Raw genomic sequence first — 15,652 nt, 5'->3', positions numbered from 1 at the left:
AAATTTCGTTTTGACCGTTTGTCTTTTCAATCATTTCATTTTATGTGTTAAGATTTTTATGACCATCAAGCATCTATTTTACATCTCACTTTTTTTGGAAGTCAATATTTGTTCATTGATTTTTATTAGCACATTTTATTTTCTTGACCTAAATGTGAAATTGGATTCTGATATTTCTTTGAATGATTAATAGGCATTTATTTTATACCCTACTTTGTCACTCCGTTTTTTTTACTTTTCTTTTAAAGCTTGTCAAGTAGCTGCAATACTGTCAAAATAGTTGACAGATTTTCAGAATAACCTATTATATAGTGTAACTATGTTACTAAAACTTGTAGGAAAGAGCTTGACCCTCTGCATAAGTTGACCGGCCAATCAGGGTTTGTGTCTCCCCATCTGTTGGCCAAGCATGGCTTGATGATTCTGCCCGCCGACCTCAAGAAGTTGACCTGCAGGTGATTGTAGCCATTAAGAGAGGACAATTGCATTAGTGTCACTGAGAAAGACAGTATAATGGAATGAAAAGTAGCTGAAAATTGTTGTGAAAGGGTAGGGGGAGATGGAATCATTTTCTAATTACTGTTCTTACTCTATATTCTTGATTCATTGAAGTGTATTTTCTACGTTGGTTTGAGCATGTTATATTGAACAGTAGGTTGCAGAAAAAAAGTCTCTGCTTTAAAAAGTTAGGTGCAGTAAAATATTGTTAAAACTAGAAAATATACATTAAATGTTTTTTTCACTTTTTAGAATGAATATGTTTGGTTATGTTTGGTAATCCTTTAACTATGTTTGTTATTGGAAATCCATGCATTATTTTGTTTTCTTATAATTAAAGAAAAAAAAGAAATATTATCAAAAGTGTGTACCCACAAAAAGTATTAAAAAAGCTTTGACTTTCTTGCCTATAATAATATGATATAGATACCTTTCCCCCCAAAAAATTAATACCTTAAAAAAAAAATCTAAAAGCTGACTCGTTGCGGTGTTTATATTTAATTTGGTATGGGTAACGAGACAACAATAGGTACAATAGATAAGTTAAAATTAGAATTACAGATAAACATTAAATATACAAGCTAGTCCGTCTTTTTAACCTTTTTTGTTGCCTATTCAGATTATGTGACTTGTACTGGCTGGGTCAAGATAAAACTGCACTGGAAGAACATTTTCAACAGGTGAAAATATTTTCTTAAATATTACCTACTGACATTTTTTTAATTACGACCCAGAACCTTGTAATAAAATATTCATGAACTAGCGGCTACGCCCCTAGAGGCCTCTAGGGGCACTTAAGGTGGAGAGAGTCAAATTTAATAAACCCAATTTCTTATTTTACATTTTAAAAGAAAAAGTAAACAAAAAATTTTTTTTGGTGGGGGGGGGGCGAAAAAACTAGTTAAAAAAATTTAAATTTTTTTTTTTGGGGGGGAGGATTTTTAATTTTTTGGGGGGTTGGGGGCAGGGGTGTATATTCTGCACAAGATTTATTTTTTTTCCCCTGCTACAAAATTTTTTTTTTTTTTCCCCCCTAGATTTTTCTTAAAAAGTAGGGGGGGGGGAAATAGAAAAATATTTAAAGAACTCTATATTTTATTTATATTATCCCTCCTACCACACATTTTTTAGTTTTTTTTAACCAAGGAGGGGGGCGAAATGGAAAAAATGTTTTCAGTTTTCTAAATTTTTACATTTTTTTTCCCTCCAACCACTTATTTTTTATTCCCCCCCCCTTAGCCGGGGATCCCATGCAGAATATACACCCCTGGTTGGGGGTGTCCCACCCCCCAAGAAAATAGTTATAAACCTTCCCGGGACCTATGAGAAGCTACCTTGTTAAGGAGAACCTGATCGGTTCAGCGGTTAGCGAGATCCTTCGGTACAGATACACAGACATCCTGTTACTTTAGTATAAGGATTTAAAAACACATTGCTATCTCAGTTCTTGATTTTGATTTACTTTACTTGATACACCTGACTTAATTGTTCTTCACGTATTCGTTAAATTACTTACTATTATAGACTGACTAGCAAAAAAAGGGTGGTCAAATTAGGGCGACTTTGCGTAATCATGACTTTTGGGAACGGTAAATATTATATAAAATTTTTAATTGTTAATTTTTGCTACTGAAATTTTAAAACTTTTAATTGCTGTATATGATTGCTTGCTTTGCAGGTACTTGACAAATAATGTTATTAATTTCTCAGTTTGCATAGCTGCTTCACTGTGTTATTCAAATATTTATTTTGTACAAGGTTTAATTATCAAGTTTCTATTAGTCACATGTACCCTTTACGTAAAGCAACACCAAAAATGAAATTTAACTTCTATCAGATAATTTTAAATATTCTGAGTGCTATTGGTGTGATTCCAACATCATTGCTACAGCTTGTCGTGATAAGCATCTTTGTTGTGGTTGTCAATGTTACTGCATGGTTTGCCTATTATGTAAAAAATGTAGTTTTGAATCCCGACAACTCTATGAGTCTAAATGTCATCGTATTAACCACTGACTTGTCATTTGTTTTTATTGGAACAATATGCCCTCTTCTAAATTACCTACTTCAGAAAAATTTCCCAACCATGCTAAATGATCCAATTGTTGGAGGTAACAGTATCTATAATTTTGAAGCATTTGAAGGCCTAATGTAACCATAGTTGAATTATTATAAGTAAATCCTATGAAAATGTTTTTCAGCACTACCTATTCAAATTCAATTTTTATTTGATAAAAAAACATGATATAAACTGTGCTAAAATCACTTGTTTCGTATGGCATTCAAGAACTTTCCTCAAAAGAAAAGCAATAATCATAGAATTAATCCCATTTTTGCTCTCCTTATGGATCTATAAAAATTACCCCATTATTTTTCTTCTTTAAAATTGACAACCATCTATAACACTAAATATTAACTATATTTTCTATGATATAACCTCCTCTATATTCCAATTTTCAGAGCCTGCTTGGAAAAAGCTGCTTTTAAGTATATTTGTTATTGGTATCACTTGTTTGGTGGTATTCACTACAGAATCTTTATCTATTGATGAAATGTTTACTTCTTGGATAAACATAACTTCTTCAATTCTCAACATTGTGTACTTTTTATGTTCTCAGTGCCTTGTAATTTGCTATCTATTTTTCTTTGGATGCTGTGTGTCTGTTTGCAAAATCAAAATGAAGAAAGCATCTGATTCAGTTCCAGACTTCAAAGACCATTACGATTGCTTAGAAGTATTCAGGATACAATTGGAAAATTATTCTAAATTTAAGGACTCTGTTAGTTTTGGTTTATTCTTAATATTCACTCTTGAAACTGTACAAGTTATCTTTTTTGTCTTTGTTACAATACAAATGATGGGAATGGTATCTCGGTTGTCCTCAGTTTGTTACGTAATATGGTGTACTTTTCTTCTTTTGATAATTGTTTACCTTGGATTGGCAGCTGAGGACACTGATCAGATGAGACATATGCTGATTGATAATATGTGGTAATTTTTATTTCCTCTAAGTTTATTATTATCCATGAATAAAAGAACAGGATTTTTATGTGTCTGTCTTTAGCTTTAAATCTTGCTAACCGCTGGACTGATTTAATTCTCTGATGACTCCCCTCCCTCTTCACTCAGAATGTTTCTAATGGATATAGCTTCTCATACCTTATTAATTTAACTGTCAGTTAAAATCCCAGTGCTGCACATTTTTTTTTGGATGAATTTCTTTATGTTGGTTTCAAAATAAAGTACTCACACCTTCCCATTTTTATTTATGATAATTTTACTCTAGGAGTGTCACTAAATGACTCATTTCAATATACTTGTTCTTTTATGCCTAATATGACAAAAAGATTTAAATGATTTTTCTTTAAAGGTATTATTATATAGGACAAAGTATGAAAGTGTTCCAGAAGAATGTAGACCAAGACTTCTATCCTACATCAAGAAATTTGAAAAAGTAGGGTCTCTATCTGCTGAAGGATTTTATGATGTCAACAAAGGACTATTAGTTTCCCTGACAGGAACACTACTGACATACATCATTATACTTGTACAGATGGGTGGCATGTTCCAGTGATGCCATTTACGTATTAATGTCTAAACTATATCTTTACTGTATTTTGATCATTTTTATTTAAAAATAAACCTTGAATATAATATATGTTTGCATTCATCTACATCCGTGTAGTTCATTGTTATGATAAATATATAAGTGCTCCACAATTCAAGATTACAGGAAGTGCTCTTAACTTCCTTCCCTAATAACTTTACATAATATTTATTTAACTTAAGCATGGTTGGTTAAAATCATTATCAAGTGTTTGTATCACAAAAAGTAAGGAATTACAGGATCGTTGTAATAAATCATAAATGTTAGTCAAACTTGAAAAAATTTCAAATCTCTGTTAATTCATTGATGAATACAAAGTTAATGTTAAACAGGAACATCCCCTGGTGAAGAAGAGGGACCTTGAGGCCAATATTATGTTCGAATGCCGAGGTTGTGATGGGCTGCTGTTTGGATCCCAAGTCTATTTGACTCAACATTTTAAGGTAATTAGAGTATTGTCTATTTGGAAGGAGTATGGAGGCCTTTTGTAACACCCTTCCAGATGACAAAGAAGATAAAATATAATTTTAACTCTTATACAAATGTACATTTTAAGTTTATATTAATAGTCTATAAATTGAAGTTGAAAGTATTTAGTTTTATGGTACCTGGTGGTTGCTTGAATAGTTTATATTTAGGAAATCCATTCTCTTGGTGGTTTTAAGCCTGGACCAGCTGACTTGTCTGAAGATGAAATGTTTCAAGCTATATCAAACAATTTCGCTGAAAAGGTAATAATTTCTTTGATTAAAACAATCAAAGATTGACGTATAAAGTTGAAGGTATTAATAAAAAAGCCACAATTATACAATTGCTTTGCTTACCAACAAGAGTTTCAGTCTTAGCGTGCCTTCTTGTTGTCGGCTAGGTATCAGGTTTGAGTCATGGCCACTTGGCGTAATTCTAAAGATGTTAATGAGGGTCAGGCACGTGACTCTAAAAGTGAGAGCAAGGGGAGGATTATCTTAATATCTAGGCTCTTAAACAGGATGCAACTCATTAACATAAACTGTTAGGACCTAGACAAAGGTTGTGCAATCGAAGGGTTGGTGGGTAGGATATTAATTTACCCAATATCCTATAGGTAGTGAGCGTAAGCTACATAATTTTGTCCTTCACCTTAAAACAGGGGTGTATATTCTACATGGGATCCCCGGCTCAGGGGGGGGGGGGGGAAATAAAAAATTAGTGGTTGGAGGGAAAAAAATGTAAAAATTTAGAAAACTGAAAACATTTTTTCCATTTCCCCCCCTCCTTGGTAAATAAAACTAAAAGAATGTGTGGTAGGAGGGATAAAATAAATAAAATATAGATTTCTTTAAATATTTTTCCATTTCCCCCCCTACTTGGTGAGAAAAAACTAGGGGGGGAAAAAAATAAAGAAATTTGTAGGTGGGGAAAAAAATAAATCTTGTGCAGAATATACACCCCTGCCTTAAAATTAAAGATAAAGTAAAATAGATAAAAAAAAATAGAGATAACACCTGCAAGCATTCATTATTGTTTAGTATGAGACAGATGCTAGGAGGCTGATCCAACATTGCTCTTCTGGAGGTTCCAGGACCAGCACAACCACAACCAGGGACACTTCACCTACTCTCATCAAACACAGGTATAATCCAGAAAAAGATATGAAAGTTCCTCGTCAAGAACAGAACCTCCTATCCCCATTTGTTATAAATAAATGGAAAACAAGGATGGGAGGGATGGGGTCAGGGGTGTATATTCTACATGGGATCCCCTGCTCAGGGGGGGGGGGGGGTGAAATAAAATATAAGTAGTTGGAGGGGAAAAAATGTAAAAATTAAGAAAACTGAAAACATTTTTTCCATTTCCCCCCCCCCTCCTTGGTGAAAAAAAACTAAAAAAATGTGTGGTAGGAGGGATAAAATAAATAAAATATAGAGTTCTTTGAATATTTTTCCATTTCCCCCCCCCCCCCCCCCCCCCCTACTTGGTGAGAAAAAACTAGGGGGGGGAAAAAGAAATAAAAATTTGTAGCAGGGGGAAAAAAAATAAATCTTGTGCATAATATACACCCCTGGATGGGGTTTTATAAGCCTAACCCCTAAAGGAAGCGCGGCATATACCTGCGGTAACAAAACCTGATATGACCTAAAGTTAAATAAAACATGCAAATAAGGAGTTAAATCGAAAATTTTATAATTTTAACAATTAATTTTGCTTTCAACATTACATCTTTATTAACAATTTTTCTTACTATATCACCTAATGTTTATTTAATACATATTGGTTTGTTATCCTTTTGCTTCTCACTAAACTATCCTTGTTTGATAAAAGATTTAATGTGTACTGTTACAAGTTAATAGGTCTAAGGGGACTATGTAGGAACGAGAGCAAATGTAGTTAAGCTCAGCTATTAGTTATGATGTTAGACATTTTTTTAGTGAACTTCGGTTTCTGTTAATTGAGCTAAATGAACAATGATTTTAGGTTTTCCATGAAAAATTTAAAATAAGTTTGATAAAGCATCGTGATCATAAATCATTAAATACTTAAACCCAAAAGCAAACTTTTATGGCGTATTTCATTTATCTATCAAAAGGGGTGATAATTTCTAAAAAATGTACTTCTGTCTTAAAAGCATTTATGGTTGCTTTAATTTAAATACATTTTGAACTCAACAAAGCATTTGATACTATTCAGTCAAAAATCTAGCATCATTTTGATTTTTTTCCCTCTATAAATTTGTGTTGATATTTTGTTCTCTCGATGATATAACTAATAAACTAGATTTAACAGAAATATAGTATATTTACCAAAAAATGCTGAGCGTCTCTGATGGAATGTGCTAAATAACAATTGCTCTCGTTCATGCATAGTTCCCTTTAATTCTGTTCTTAAAATTGATCTAATATTCCTTCCAGAAGACGATCTTTCACGCCCTCTCCTAAGCCAAGCATCAAACTAAGACTGGGACTAAGAGAGGATGTCAGGTTTGTTAACAGTTTTATTTATAAGAAATAAAGCTAATTTTAATTGTATTAAAATGGACACAAAACTGAATGTTTAAAAAGATTTTGTTAGGTTATGTTAAACTAGCGGCTTCGCCCCTAGCCTCTAGGGGCTTTGCCCGAAGAGATTTGATCAAACTAATTTTTCGTATTTTAGATTTAAAAGAAAAATTAAAAAAAATTGGGGGGGGGGGTAGTCGACCCCTACTATATTACCTAATTTTAGTTTTAAAAAGAAAAAATTTTTTTTTTTTTGGGGTGGGGGGTTATTTTAATTTTTAGGGGGGTTGAAGGTGTCCCACCCCCCCCCCCCCAAGAAAATAGTTATAAACCTTCCCGGGACCTATGAGAAGCTACCCTGTAAAGGAGAACCCGATCGGTTCAGCGGTTAGCGAGATCCTTCGCTACAAACAAACAAACAGACAGATAAACAGACAGACATCGTTCTACTTTGTATTATAGATAAGGGTTAGGAAAGCCGAACAGAAGTAAGTCTTAGTAGGGTTTGGAAGGAATAAGCAACATTTTGTATTGAAAGGGTGTATTCAATAAGATTATCAAGAATAAAAGTAACATAATGTCTGTCTGCCTTGGTATAACTAAAGTTCTCGCTAACTGCGCTGAATCGATACTGCTATCCTTTTCAGCGTAGGTCGTGGGAAGGTTTATTTGGAGTAGGGTACCACCACCCTCCCATGCGGAATTGCATGATATTTGGGACATATAATAAATGTTGTATTTTTAGTAATGATAGAATGAGGCCAATGATGGGAATTAACTCAGGAGAAGAAAATCAAGAAAACGTTAAGGTAAAAAACGTTTGTTAAACATGGCTTTGCAAGTGCTAGGTCGTATTTCTTCATACGACCACCAGCTTTGAAAAAATTGACAGCTTTTAAAAATTAACTTCTTGTTTGTTAAAAAAGGGTCGTTTAAAGTCAAAAGAACTTAAAAATGAAATAGCATAGTATTTAGAAACAAGTTTCAGAGGGGTCTCGTCGTTGGGGTGTGGGGGATATAATATTTTTAATTTAAAATTAAAAGTAGGTCCTTCCTCCCCACCCCCTATATCAAGTGCCCCTAGAGGCGAGAGGATTCTATGAAAGTCAGGGCTAATATAAACATAAATGAATGTAAAGGAATCTGAAGAAAATGCTGCAATGTTAGAAGCCTCGAGAGCAATTAGATCCTTAGAACAAAGTCAGGTAAATCAAAAAGCAAACTCGCGACTGTGGCGTCACACGTTGCGCATTCGATTGTTGTCGGTAAGGTGATTGGTTCGAATCTCGGCCCGACTCCGCGTCATGACTTTAAACGTTAAAAATGGTTCCTACTGCAGCTGTCAGGTGTTGGGCAATATACTTAGTTAAAGTAGCAGGGGCATCCAAGTTTTTTTTTTGGAGGGGGGGGGGGAAATTAATTTGGCGCGTAGAGCGCGCTGCAAATTTTTTTACCCCCCCCCCCCCCCAAAAAATAAAAAAAAAAATAAATTTACCCTGGGGGTAAAATTTACTTGGGGGGGGGGGGGATTACCCCCCCTGAAATCTGTTGGCAGGGGTAAATTCCCCCAAAAAAAAATTTACCCACGGGTAAAATTTTTAATTTTATTAATTTTTTTTTGTTAGGGATTTTGTAATTTTCTTTGGGGGTGGGGGGGGTGTAAAATGAAAAAAAATTTGGAGGTGACCCCCCCCCCCTGGACGTCTTTGAGTAGTAGTAAAGTAGTTAACCCAAAACTGGTGCAACTCTTTACCATGCACTGTTAGGACTTCTAAGACAAAGGTCTTGCAATCAAAGACTTGGTTTTCCAAAGGACGAATGGCCATATCATTGCACAGCATTGAGCAAGGTTTGGTACAAAAATACACTCAAATAAGATCCCGTACTGTATCTAATCCTCAAGGCTATCCGAGCTAGATAAAAAGACAGTTTAGATTTTAACAGCTTAAATCTTATCATTCGAAATGTTCGTCTGTCTGGAACGTTTTGGTTTATGCGTCGTTTTCTCAGTGCCTGGTAAAGATAGACAGCTGAAAATTCTTGTAACTTATAGATTTTGTAATCCTTGTTATATTATATTTAGGGACACGCACCCAAAGTAAAACAAACAGACAGTGAGAGGATGCAAGCTATTGGGCTGAGTGGGGATTTGAAACCCAAGCAAAGAGAACCATGTCTATTCTGTGAAAAATCACTTCTTTCTTCAAGGTAATACTAATCATAATAACCTTTTTAGAACTGTTACACCAAAAGGCATTGAATAAGTGGACATGGAAGTGTAAATTACACTAGTACCCAAAGATTTAACAATTTTTTTAATTTGTTTTCTCAGCGGCTTTGTGTACATTTATCGAATTAATATTGTTCCAAACTTTTCAACCAATAACTTTATTCTACAGTGGGGGGGGGGGGGTGTAATTTTGCTTATCATCATTGTTCCTAGATTTATATTGATTTTTCGTCCATTGTCTGTTCCGTTAAGATTCGTTTTTTTGTGTATCTTAACATCGTTTGGTATGACGAATTACTGAAAATTCAATCCTTCCAGCTGCATTGTAATGAGATCCACCAAGACATTCCTCCTTCTTTTACTATATTAAAGTTTCAATTCGAATTCTGGCAGAAATATGTATTGTGCATTGAATTCCCTGCTAAAGGGGGATGGGGAATAAAAAATATGTGGGAGGGGGGAAAATGAATAAAATAAAGAATCCTGGGGAGGGGGGTGAAATATTTTTTAGCAAGGGGGAAAATATTTTTTAGCAGGTGGGGGGGGGGGGGGGGAGAATGAATCTTGTGTAGAATATAATCGATTTTTGATAATTATTGTTGAACTGCATGTACCAAAAACTTGTATTTTTAAGGTTAGAAAATCATCAGAAAACCAAGCACTATGACCTGATGTTCCACTGTTCTGATCCAGCCTGTGCAGAAACAGTACAGCCACAGAACAGGGATGGTCCACATGCCCGCGGAGTATTTCAAAGGTACAAACGCATTTTGTACCGTCATGATATCATAACAAAGAAGACAACTTACGATTGATAGAATTTATGCGCAAATTCTTTTTTAATCTCGAAACCTATGTGTAAAAAAATAATTTTTAAAGCCTTACCAAATGAATTAGTAATTTATTTATGGTTCATTGCTAAAGGGAATCATCAACAAAAATTTCAGATATCTATCTTGAAATTTTAAGCGTCCGAGAAAATTACATTTCCGCACTACGGACGGACGACAAATCAACTGAGAGAGTAGTTTTGCTACTATTATACGTACAATATTGCGTCTTTTTTGTTACTTGCGCCAAATTCAAAATGCATTTGTTGTCCCAGGACAAGATCCAAGTCTCATCGTGAAATGATAGTACCACAGAACAAGCTGATTGTCCATTCATTGCCCTTGTTGCCAGCCATCCAAACTCAAGGTAAGATTTTGAAAACAGGGGGGGGGGGGGTGGAGACGTCAGTATTACAATGTGGAGCTTCAAAGAAACGACAGCTAGCTAGCATGATTTTTAGATTTTTACTGTACAAATATATATCTTTACATAAAATTGACATGTAATTATATTTTTACCGAAATACTTCGCTATCTACGTTACCTATTTTGCTCTTCTTTACAGTGAAGCTTCTTTAAGGTATATGTTTTTTCCTTAACCTTTTATAATGTCCTTAGAGACTTCTAGTGGTAAACCTTTATCTAACTTTAATATTTAGAAAATGAAGTTGCGGAGACTGATAATACTAAGAACAGCACTGACACTGAAGACTCTCCAGCTGATGAAAAAGAATCATCATCACCTGTGCCAGGGAAGACAGAGCCACCAGCAAGAGCATATGAGATGTCAAGTTCTCCATGGAAATCTGAGATTATAACGCATCTCAGAACTTTCCATAACAGGTTGTTATTCTCTTTTCAGGGGCAAAGTTACTCTTTAATTTCTTTGTTGGTCTGTTTGTACGTATAGTTTTGTAGAAAAAAAGGATTACATAGCAAGATAAATTACAGAAAACTTTCCTTTTTGTGCCATTTTACCTCTGAACTTTACGAAGACATTTTAGTAAGTAACGAAGCTACTCTATAATTCAATATAGCCTTCACTTCACATTTTGATTTTAAAAGAAAAAGTTTTTTTTTAAAAAGGGGGCGGGTCTACTTCCAGGAGCCGTTTATCTTTGGAGGGTGGCAGTATCCACCCCATAAATAGTTGTAAACCTTTTTTAGACCTATTATAAGCTTCACTGTTAAGAAGAACCATATCAGTCCAGCGATTACAAACACATTCTGTTACTTTTATATGAAGGTTAAGCTTCGCTATTTATTAATGCTGTCATCATTGTTTTGTCTTATCCCATTTTTTTAATTAACAATATCCTATTTTTAGGGTTGAAGGTGATGACCAGTTGACAAGAATGTTTGTTAAGATGCCAATTAACCTCAAGATGGTCATTTGTAAAGTTCCAGTAAGTATTCGCTTCCCTCATTCACTCCTTCCCTGTGTTATATACCACTATTAGAGAATATGTTGGATAACAAATATTTATTTTCTGTATTCTCTTTAGACCTTTTAGCGGTCTTTCTCTCATTTGCAAAATATACACCTAATTGGGAAAATGTTATTGTCTTAAACTTTTTTTAGTAGCGAAGGTACTCTATAAATAAATTTGTCTGTCCGTTAGTCCGAAACGCTTTAGGGAAATATGATTTTTAGTCGCTTTTAAAAACATATAGCTGAAATTTTTATCACCAGTATATAATTTACACCCACTTTTTGTCAAAAACTCAGAAGTTGTTTTTTTGCTAGTGGTAAAAGTGGCAGCACCCCAATTTACATGGTCCATTAATGAACCTTTACAAGACATAAATATCTATTTCTTACTGCATTTTGTCTCTTTCTTATGACAACTGAACATCTGCTCTATAACTCAAAATCTAGGATTGTGATTCAGCAGTGTACCTGGGTCGTTCACCTGGGCAGGTGAAGCTGGACATGGAGATACACGTGGATACCTGTCATCCACACTTGGATCTGGATGCCTGTTTTAGCTTAGCTTGCAGGTAAACAAAATGAGCATGGGCTGTAGCATATTTCAGTAACTTGGCCAAAATTACCCAATGAATTGAATAAATTATCCACATAATGAAGTAACAGGATGTTTGTGTGTCTGTTTGTACCCCAGGATCTCGCTAGCCGCCGGGCCGATATGGTTGTATTTACAGCGAAGCTTCTCATATGGCCTAGTAAAATTCATTACTATTTTAAGGGAGGTTATCATCACTCTCCTAAAAAAATTGCTCTAGCATAAAATGCCCCCCTCCAGCCCCTCCAAGAAAAAAAAAAATTTCTTTTAAAAACCAAAATTGTAGTGGGGGCAACCTTTTTCTACGTGCCCCTAGAGGTCTTTTGGGGGCGTTTCTGTACTAAATCTTACTTTTTGTACACTGCAATAAAAGTTAAATGATAATGTGTTATTATTTTACAATATTAAATATTTTAGAGGATGTGGGTATGTTCTTGATTTAAAGAAGGAACATGAATGGATTCTTCATGTCAGTAAAGATCACAGGTTGGGTCACTTATTTTCCCAGATTTATCTAAAGCAATGTTTTCCAGCATTAATTTCTTATAAAACAGTTTGATTAATGTTCTTTTTTTTATAATATTAAATGATATTTTTGCTGTGATTTTTTACTCACATTGAACTCAACAAAACATTTGATGCTATTTCGGCAAAAATCGCATATTTTTAATGTTTAGCAATATCATTATCCCCCATAAAAAATGTATAACAACATTGCAGGAAGGTGCTAAATATAAACATCACTTGTTCTTGTTCGTGCATAGTAGCCTTGTTAAAGAACAGTTGGGAACTCTTCAGCTTTGGATGTCTCATTTTTAAAATAATCTTGTCTGTCCGTCCATCCGTCAGTCCGTAACTCTTTTGATTCTCTCGGCGGTCATTTAGGATAGACTTCTTTTATTTTAAGGATACTAATGTATATATCACACAACTTACTTGGTCTGACGGTCATGCTACAATAGACATATTTATTTTTGAAAGGTTTTATGATTTTCAATGATTTGACAATTACATTGTCTTTTTTTTCTTTTTCTTTTTTATGACCACTGAACATCTACTCTTTACTCAATTTATCCATCAATATTTTTTGTACTCATTTTCTTATGGATGTTGTTAAATGCAGTTATCTTATTTATTTTAGTTTGCCCGGAGTGTCAAAGAGAATTAGATCTGTGTCTTTTTCATCAATTGGATACAGGTTTTATTTTTATTTTGTTAGCACAGCTTATCCTATTATATCATTTAGTAAAGGTTTGATGATTAAGATTTCTTATTGGGTTCTCTATTTTATGTAAGCATCATATAAATAGTTCCCTAACTAGTTTTACGTCAGTTTACTTTTGGAACCAAGTTTTGTGATGCATTTCAGCTATTTTTCTAGCACTTGGATACTAAAGGCGTGACCGCTAGTTATTTGGTGCTTTCCCTCAAAATGTCCAGCGAGAACAGAAACCACTCTCTTCTCTCATTTTAAAAATAATTGGGTCTTGATCTGTTTTAATCAATTTCATTGATTTCAAAGCTTAACTAGCTCAGAGAACAAGTTTAGTTGTATTGATAAATTGATCAATTTTAATCTTCTCTAAACAGGTAAAAACAAATAGCAAAATTTTTAGAAGTTATGCAGAAGTAAATACCAACTGTGAGACAAAGGAAAAGGATGATGAAATCACAACAGAAGAGACTACTAATGAATTGAATGATGAAAAACCTGCTGAGACTGTTGAGAAAACTAATAATGATCAAGATGCCATTGAAAAAGATGATAGTAGAGCAGACGAAGTTGAATGTTCCAGCTATGAAGAAACCGAAGGAGAGAAAAATAATGAAAATCTTTAGGTAACACTTTTTGGTAGCTAGGCTTCTCTTTAATTCAATGTGTCTGTTCGTTAGTCCGTAACGCTATGGGGGGAATGTGATTTTATCTGCAGACTGCTAGTTTTCAAGATATACGGCAAACATAAACTAACCAACATCATGTATATATTTTACTCAGTCGGTCTTTCAGTCATGCTACTAAATATATAAATACCAAATTATAGAACCACACATGAAAGGTTTCGTGATTTATTTCTCAATATATACTTTTCTTGATTTTTAACCATTATTTTTAATGTGTACCTACCTATTTTCTATTAATATTTTTGATTTCTAGGTTTACTTTGATGAAAATTGAAGTAGTAACGAATTCCTGTAAAGAATTACATGATCTCAGTTAAAAATTAATCTAAAATTGAAAAAAAAATTTATTTTTCAATTCATTCGTAATTATACTAAATCTAAATTGGAGCTTTAAATGGAATTTTGCATGAATTGAGGCATATTGTCAATATCCTTTTCATTTACAATTCTAAAGCATTTTTTATAAAAAATTCCTATGAAACTATTTTTGTATGTACCCAGTTGAAATCATTATTATTTATAATTTTTATGATTTTTTAACAGGGGTATGTAGAAGGTTGGTGTTTATCTACTCCCCTGGCACGCAAAATTAAGATACACTGTTTTAAAAAGGATACTTAGCTACAATATCTCTTAACTGGGAAATTGTCGTTTTCATGTTAAAAGTACTGAAATAATTTTGGAATTGCATGATAAAAATTGTTAATTTTTCACTCTAATTTTATGCACTTATATTTGTATAGAATTTTCATCGTTTTGCTTGAATCCATTGTTTGTTGTTTTATTACAATTAATATAATTTTTTATATTAAATCAAATTTTTGATAATTCTATAAATTATTTATTTAAAATTCCGCTTTATAATCATCAGGTTGGGAGGACAATGGACTGTAAATTTTGCACTCGTACCCAAAGTTTTAAACACGTCTTCTTAATTGTTAGCTTAAAAACTTTGGGTACTTATATTGACATTTGATTGATAGGTTTAAAACTGTTAGTGTCAAAACTTCTCAACAAAACATTTTAATATACTGAAGTGAAAATAATATAAACATCGTTTGGGATGTATTAACATTTATCGTTCATTGTCTTCTCCCTTGAGATCCCTGATTTATATTTCTAGCTTTCTTATCACTGCGTAGACTTCAATAACAGCTTTTCAACACTGCGTAGAATCTTATTACACTTCACAATGCTACGCGGCATTTTGGTCCAGATTTCGCGGGAACTTGTCAACAACCAGTTAAAAACATCATGTTTTGTCAATATTTTCTATCTTTTAGACACTTTATTCCCTTTATGTGGCTATATTTTATGTTTTTTTTGTGATATTTGTTGAAGTCAAATCGATTAATTGTGATATGCTGAAATGCGTTGTAAACCATATCATACATACATGAGCTTTCAATGATTTCTATTTTAAGGTTGGTATAGCTAGCCTAATATTTGTTTTATCAAACTATTTGATGTTGTAAATATGTTTATATATGTAATTGTTAATAATAACATATATGTAATATTTATAACCATTGTAATATTATTTTGTTATCGTGTGTATAATGCGACATATTTTGTTTATTTTTTT

The 15,652-nt window shown here is 33.5% G+C and overlaps 1 protein-coding gene across 1 annotated transcript in view; it reads left to right on the top strand.

Annotated features, from left to right (window-relative positions):
• Positions 1–15,651, top strand: part of LOC145329426 (uncharacterized) — a 53,797-nt gene extending 38,146 nt beyond the window's left edge. Inside the window, exons 35-53 of the mRNA XM_080173540.1 lie at positions 339–455; positions 1,118–1,178; positions 4,439–4,549; positions 4,745–4,837; positions 5,615–5,718; positions 6,995–7,063; positions 7,827–7,890; positions 8,221–8,286; positions 9,165–9,289; positions 9,946–10,068; positions 10,417–10,508; positions 10,801–10,984; positions 11,469–11,547; positions 12,021–12,142; positions 12,583–12,651; positions 13,307–13,363; positions 13,782–14,004; positions 14,321–14,938; positions 15,170–15,651. Coding sequence (XP_080029666.1) covers positions 339–455; positions 1,118–1,178; positions 4,439–4,549; positions 4,745–4,837; positions 5,615–5,718; positions 6,995–7,063; positions 7,827–7,890; positions 8,221–8,286; positions 9,165–9,289; positions 9,946–10,068; positions 10,417–10,508; positions 10,801–10,984; positions 11,469–11,547; positions 12,021–12,142; positions 12,583–12,651; positions 13,307–13,363; positions 13,782–14,004 — 1,759 coding nt within the window. The 3' untranslated portion in view covers positions 14,321–14,938; positions 15,170–15,651. The remainder of the gene's footprint in view (positions 1–338; positions 456–1,117; positions 1,179–4,438; positions 4,550–4,744; positions 4,838–5,614; positions 5,719–6,994; positions 7,064–7,826; positions 7,891–8,220; positions 8,287–9,164; positions 9,290–9,945; positions 10,069–10,416; positions 10,509–10,800; positions 10,985–11,468; positions 11,548–12,020; positions 12,143–12,582; positions 12,652–13,306; positions 13,364–13,781; positions 14,005–14,320; positions 14,939–15,169) is intronic.
• Position 15,652: the final 1 nt, after the last annotated feature.

This window comes from Acartia tonsa, chromosome 10 (genome assembly GCF_053477335.1).
Source record: "Acartia tonsa isolate MP-2025a chromosome 10, ASM5347733v1, whole genome shotgun sequence".
NCBI lineage: Eukaryota > Metazoa > Arthropoda > Copepoda > Calanoida > Acartiidae > Acartia > Acartia tonsa.
Note: the sequence above shows the minus strand (reverse complement) of the source record. Positions and strands in the feature narration are given on the sequence as shown.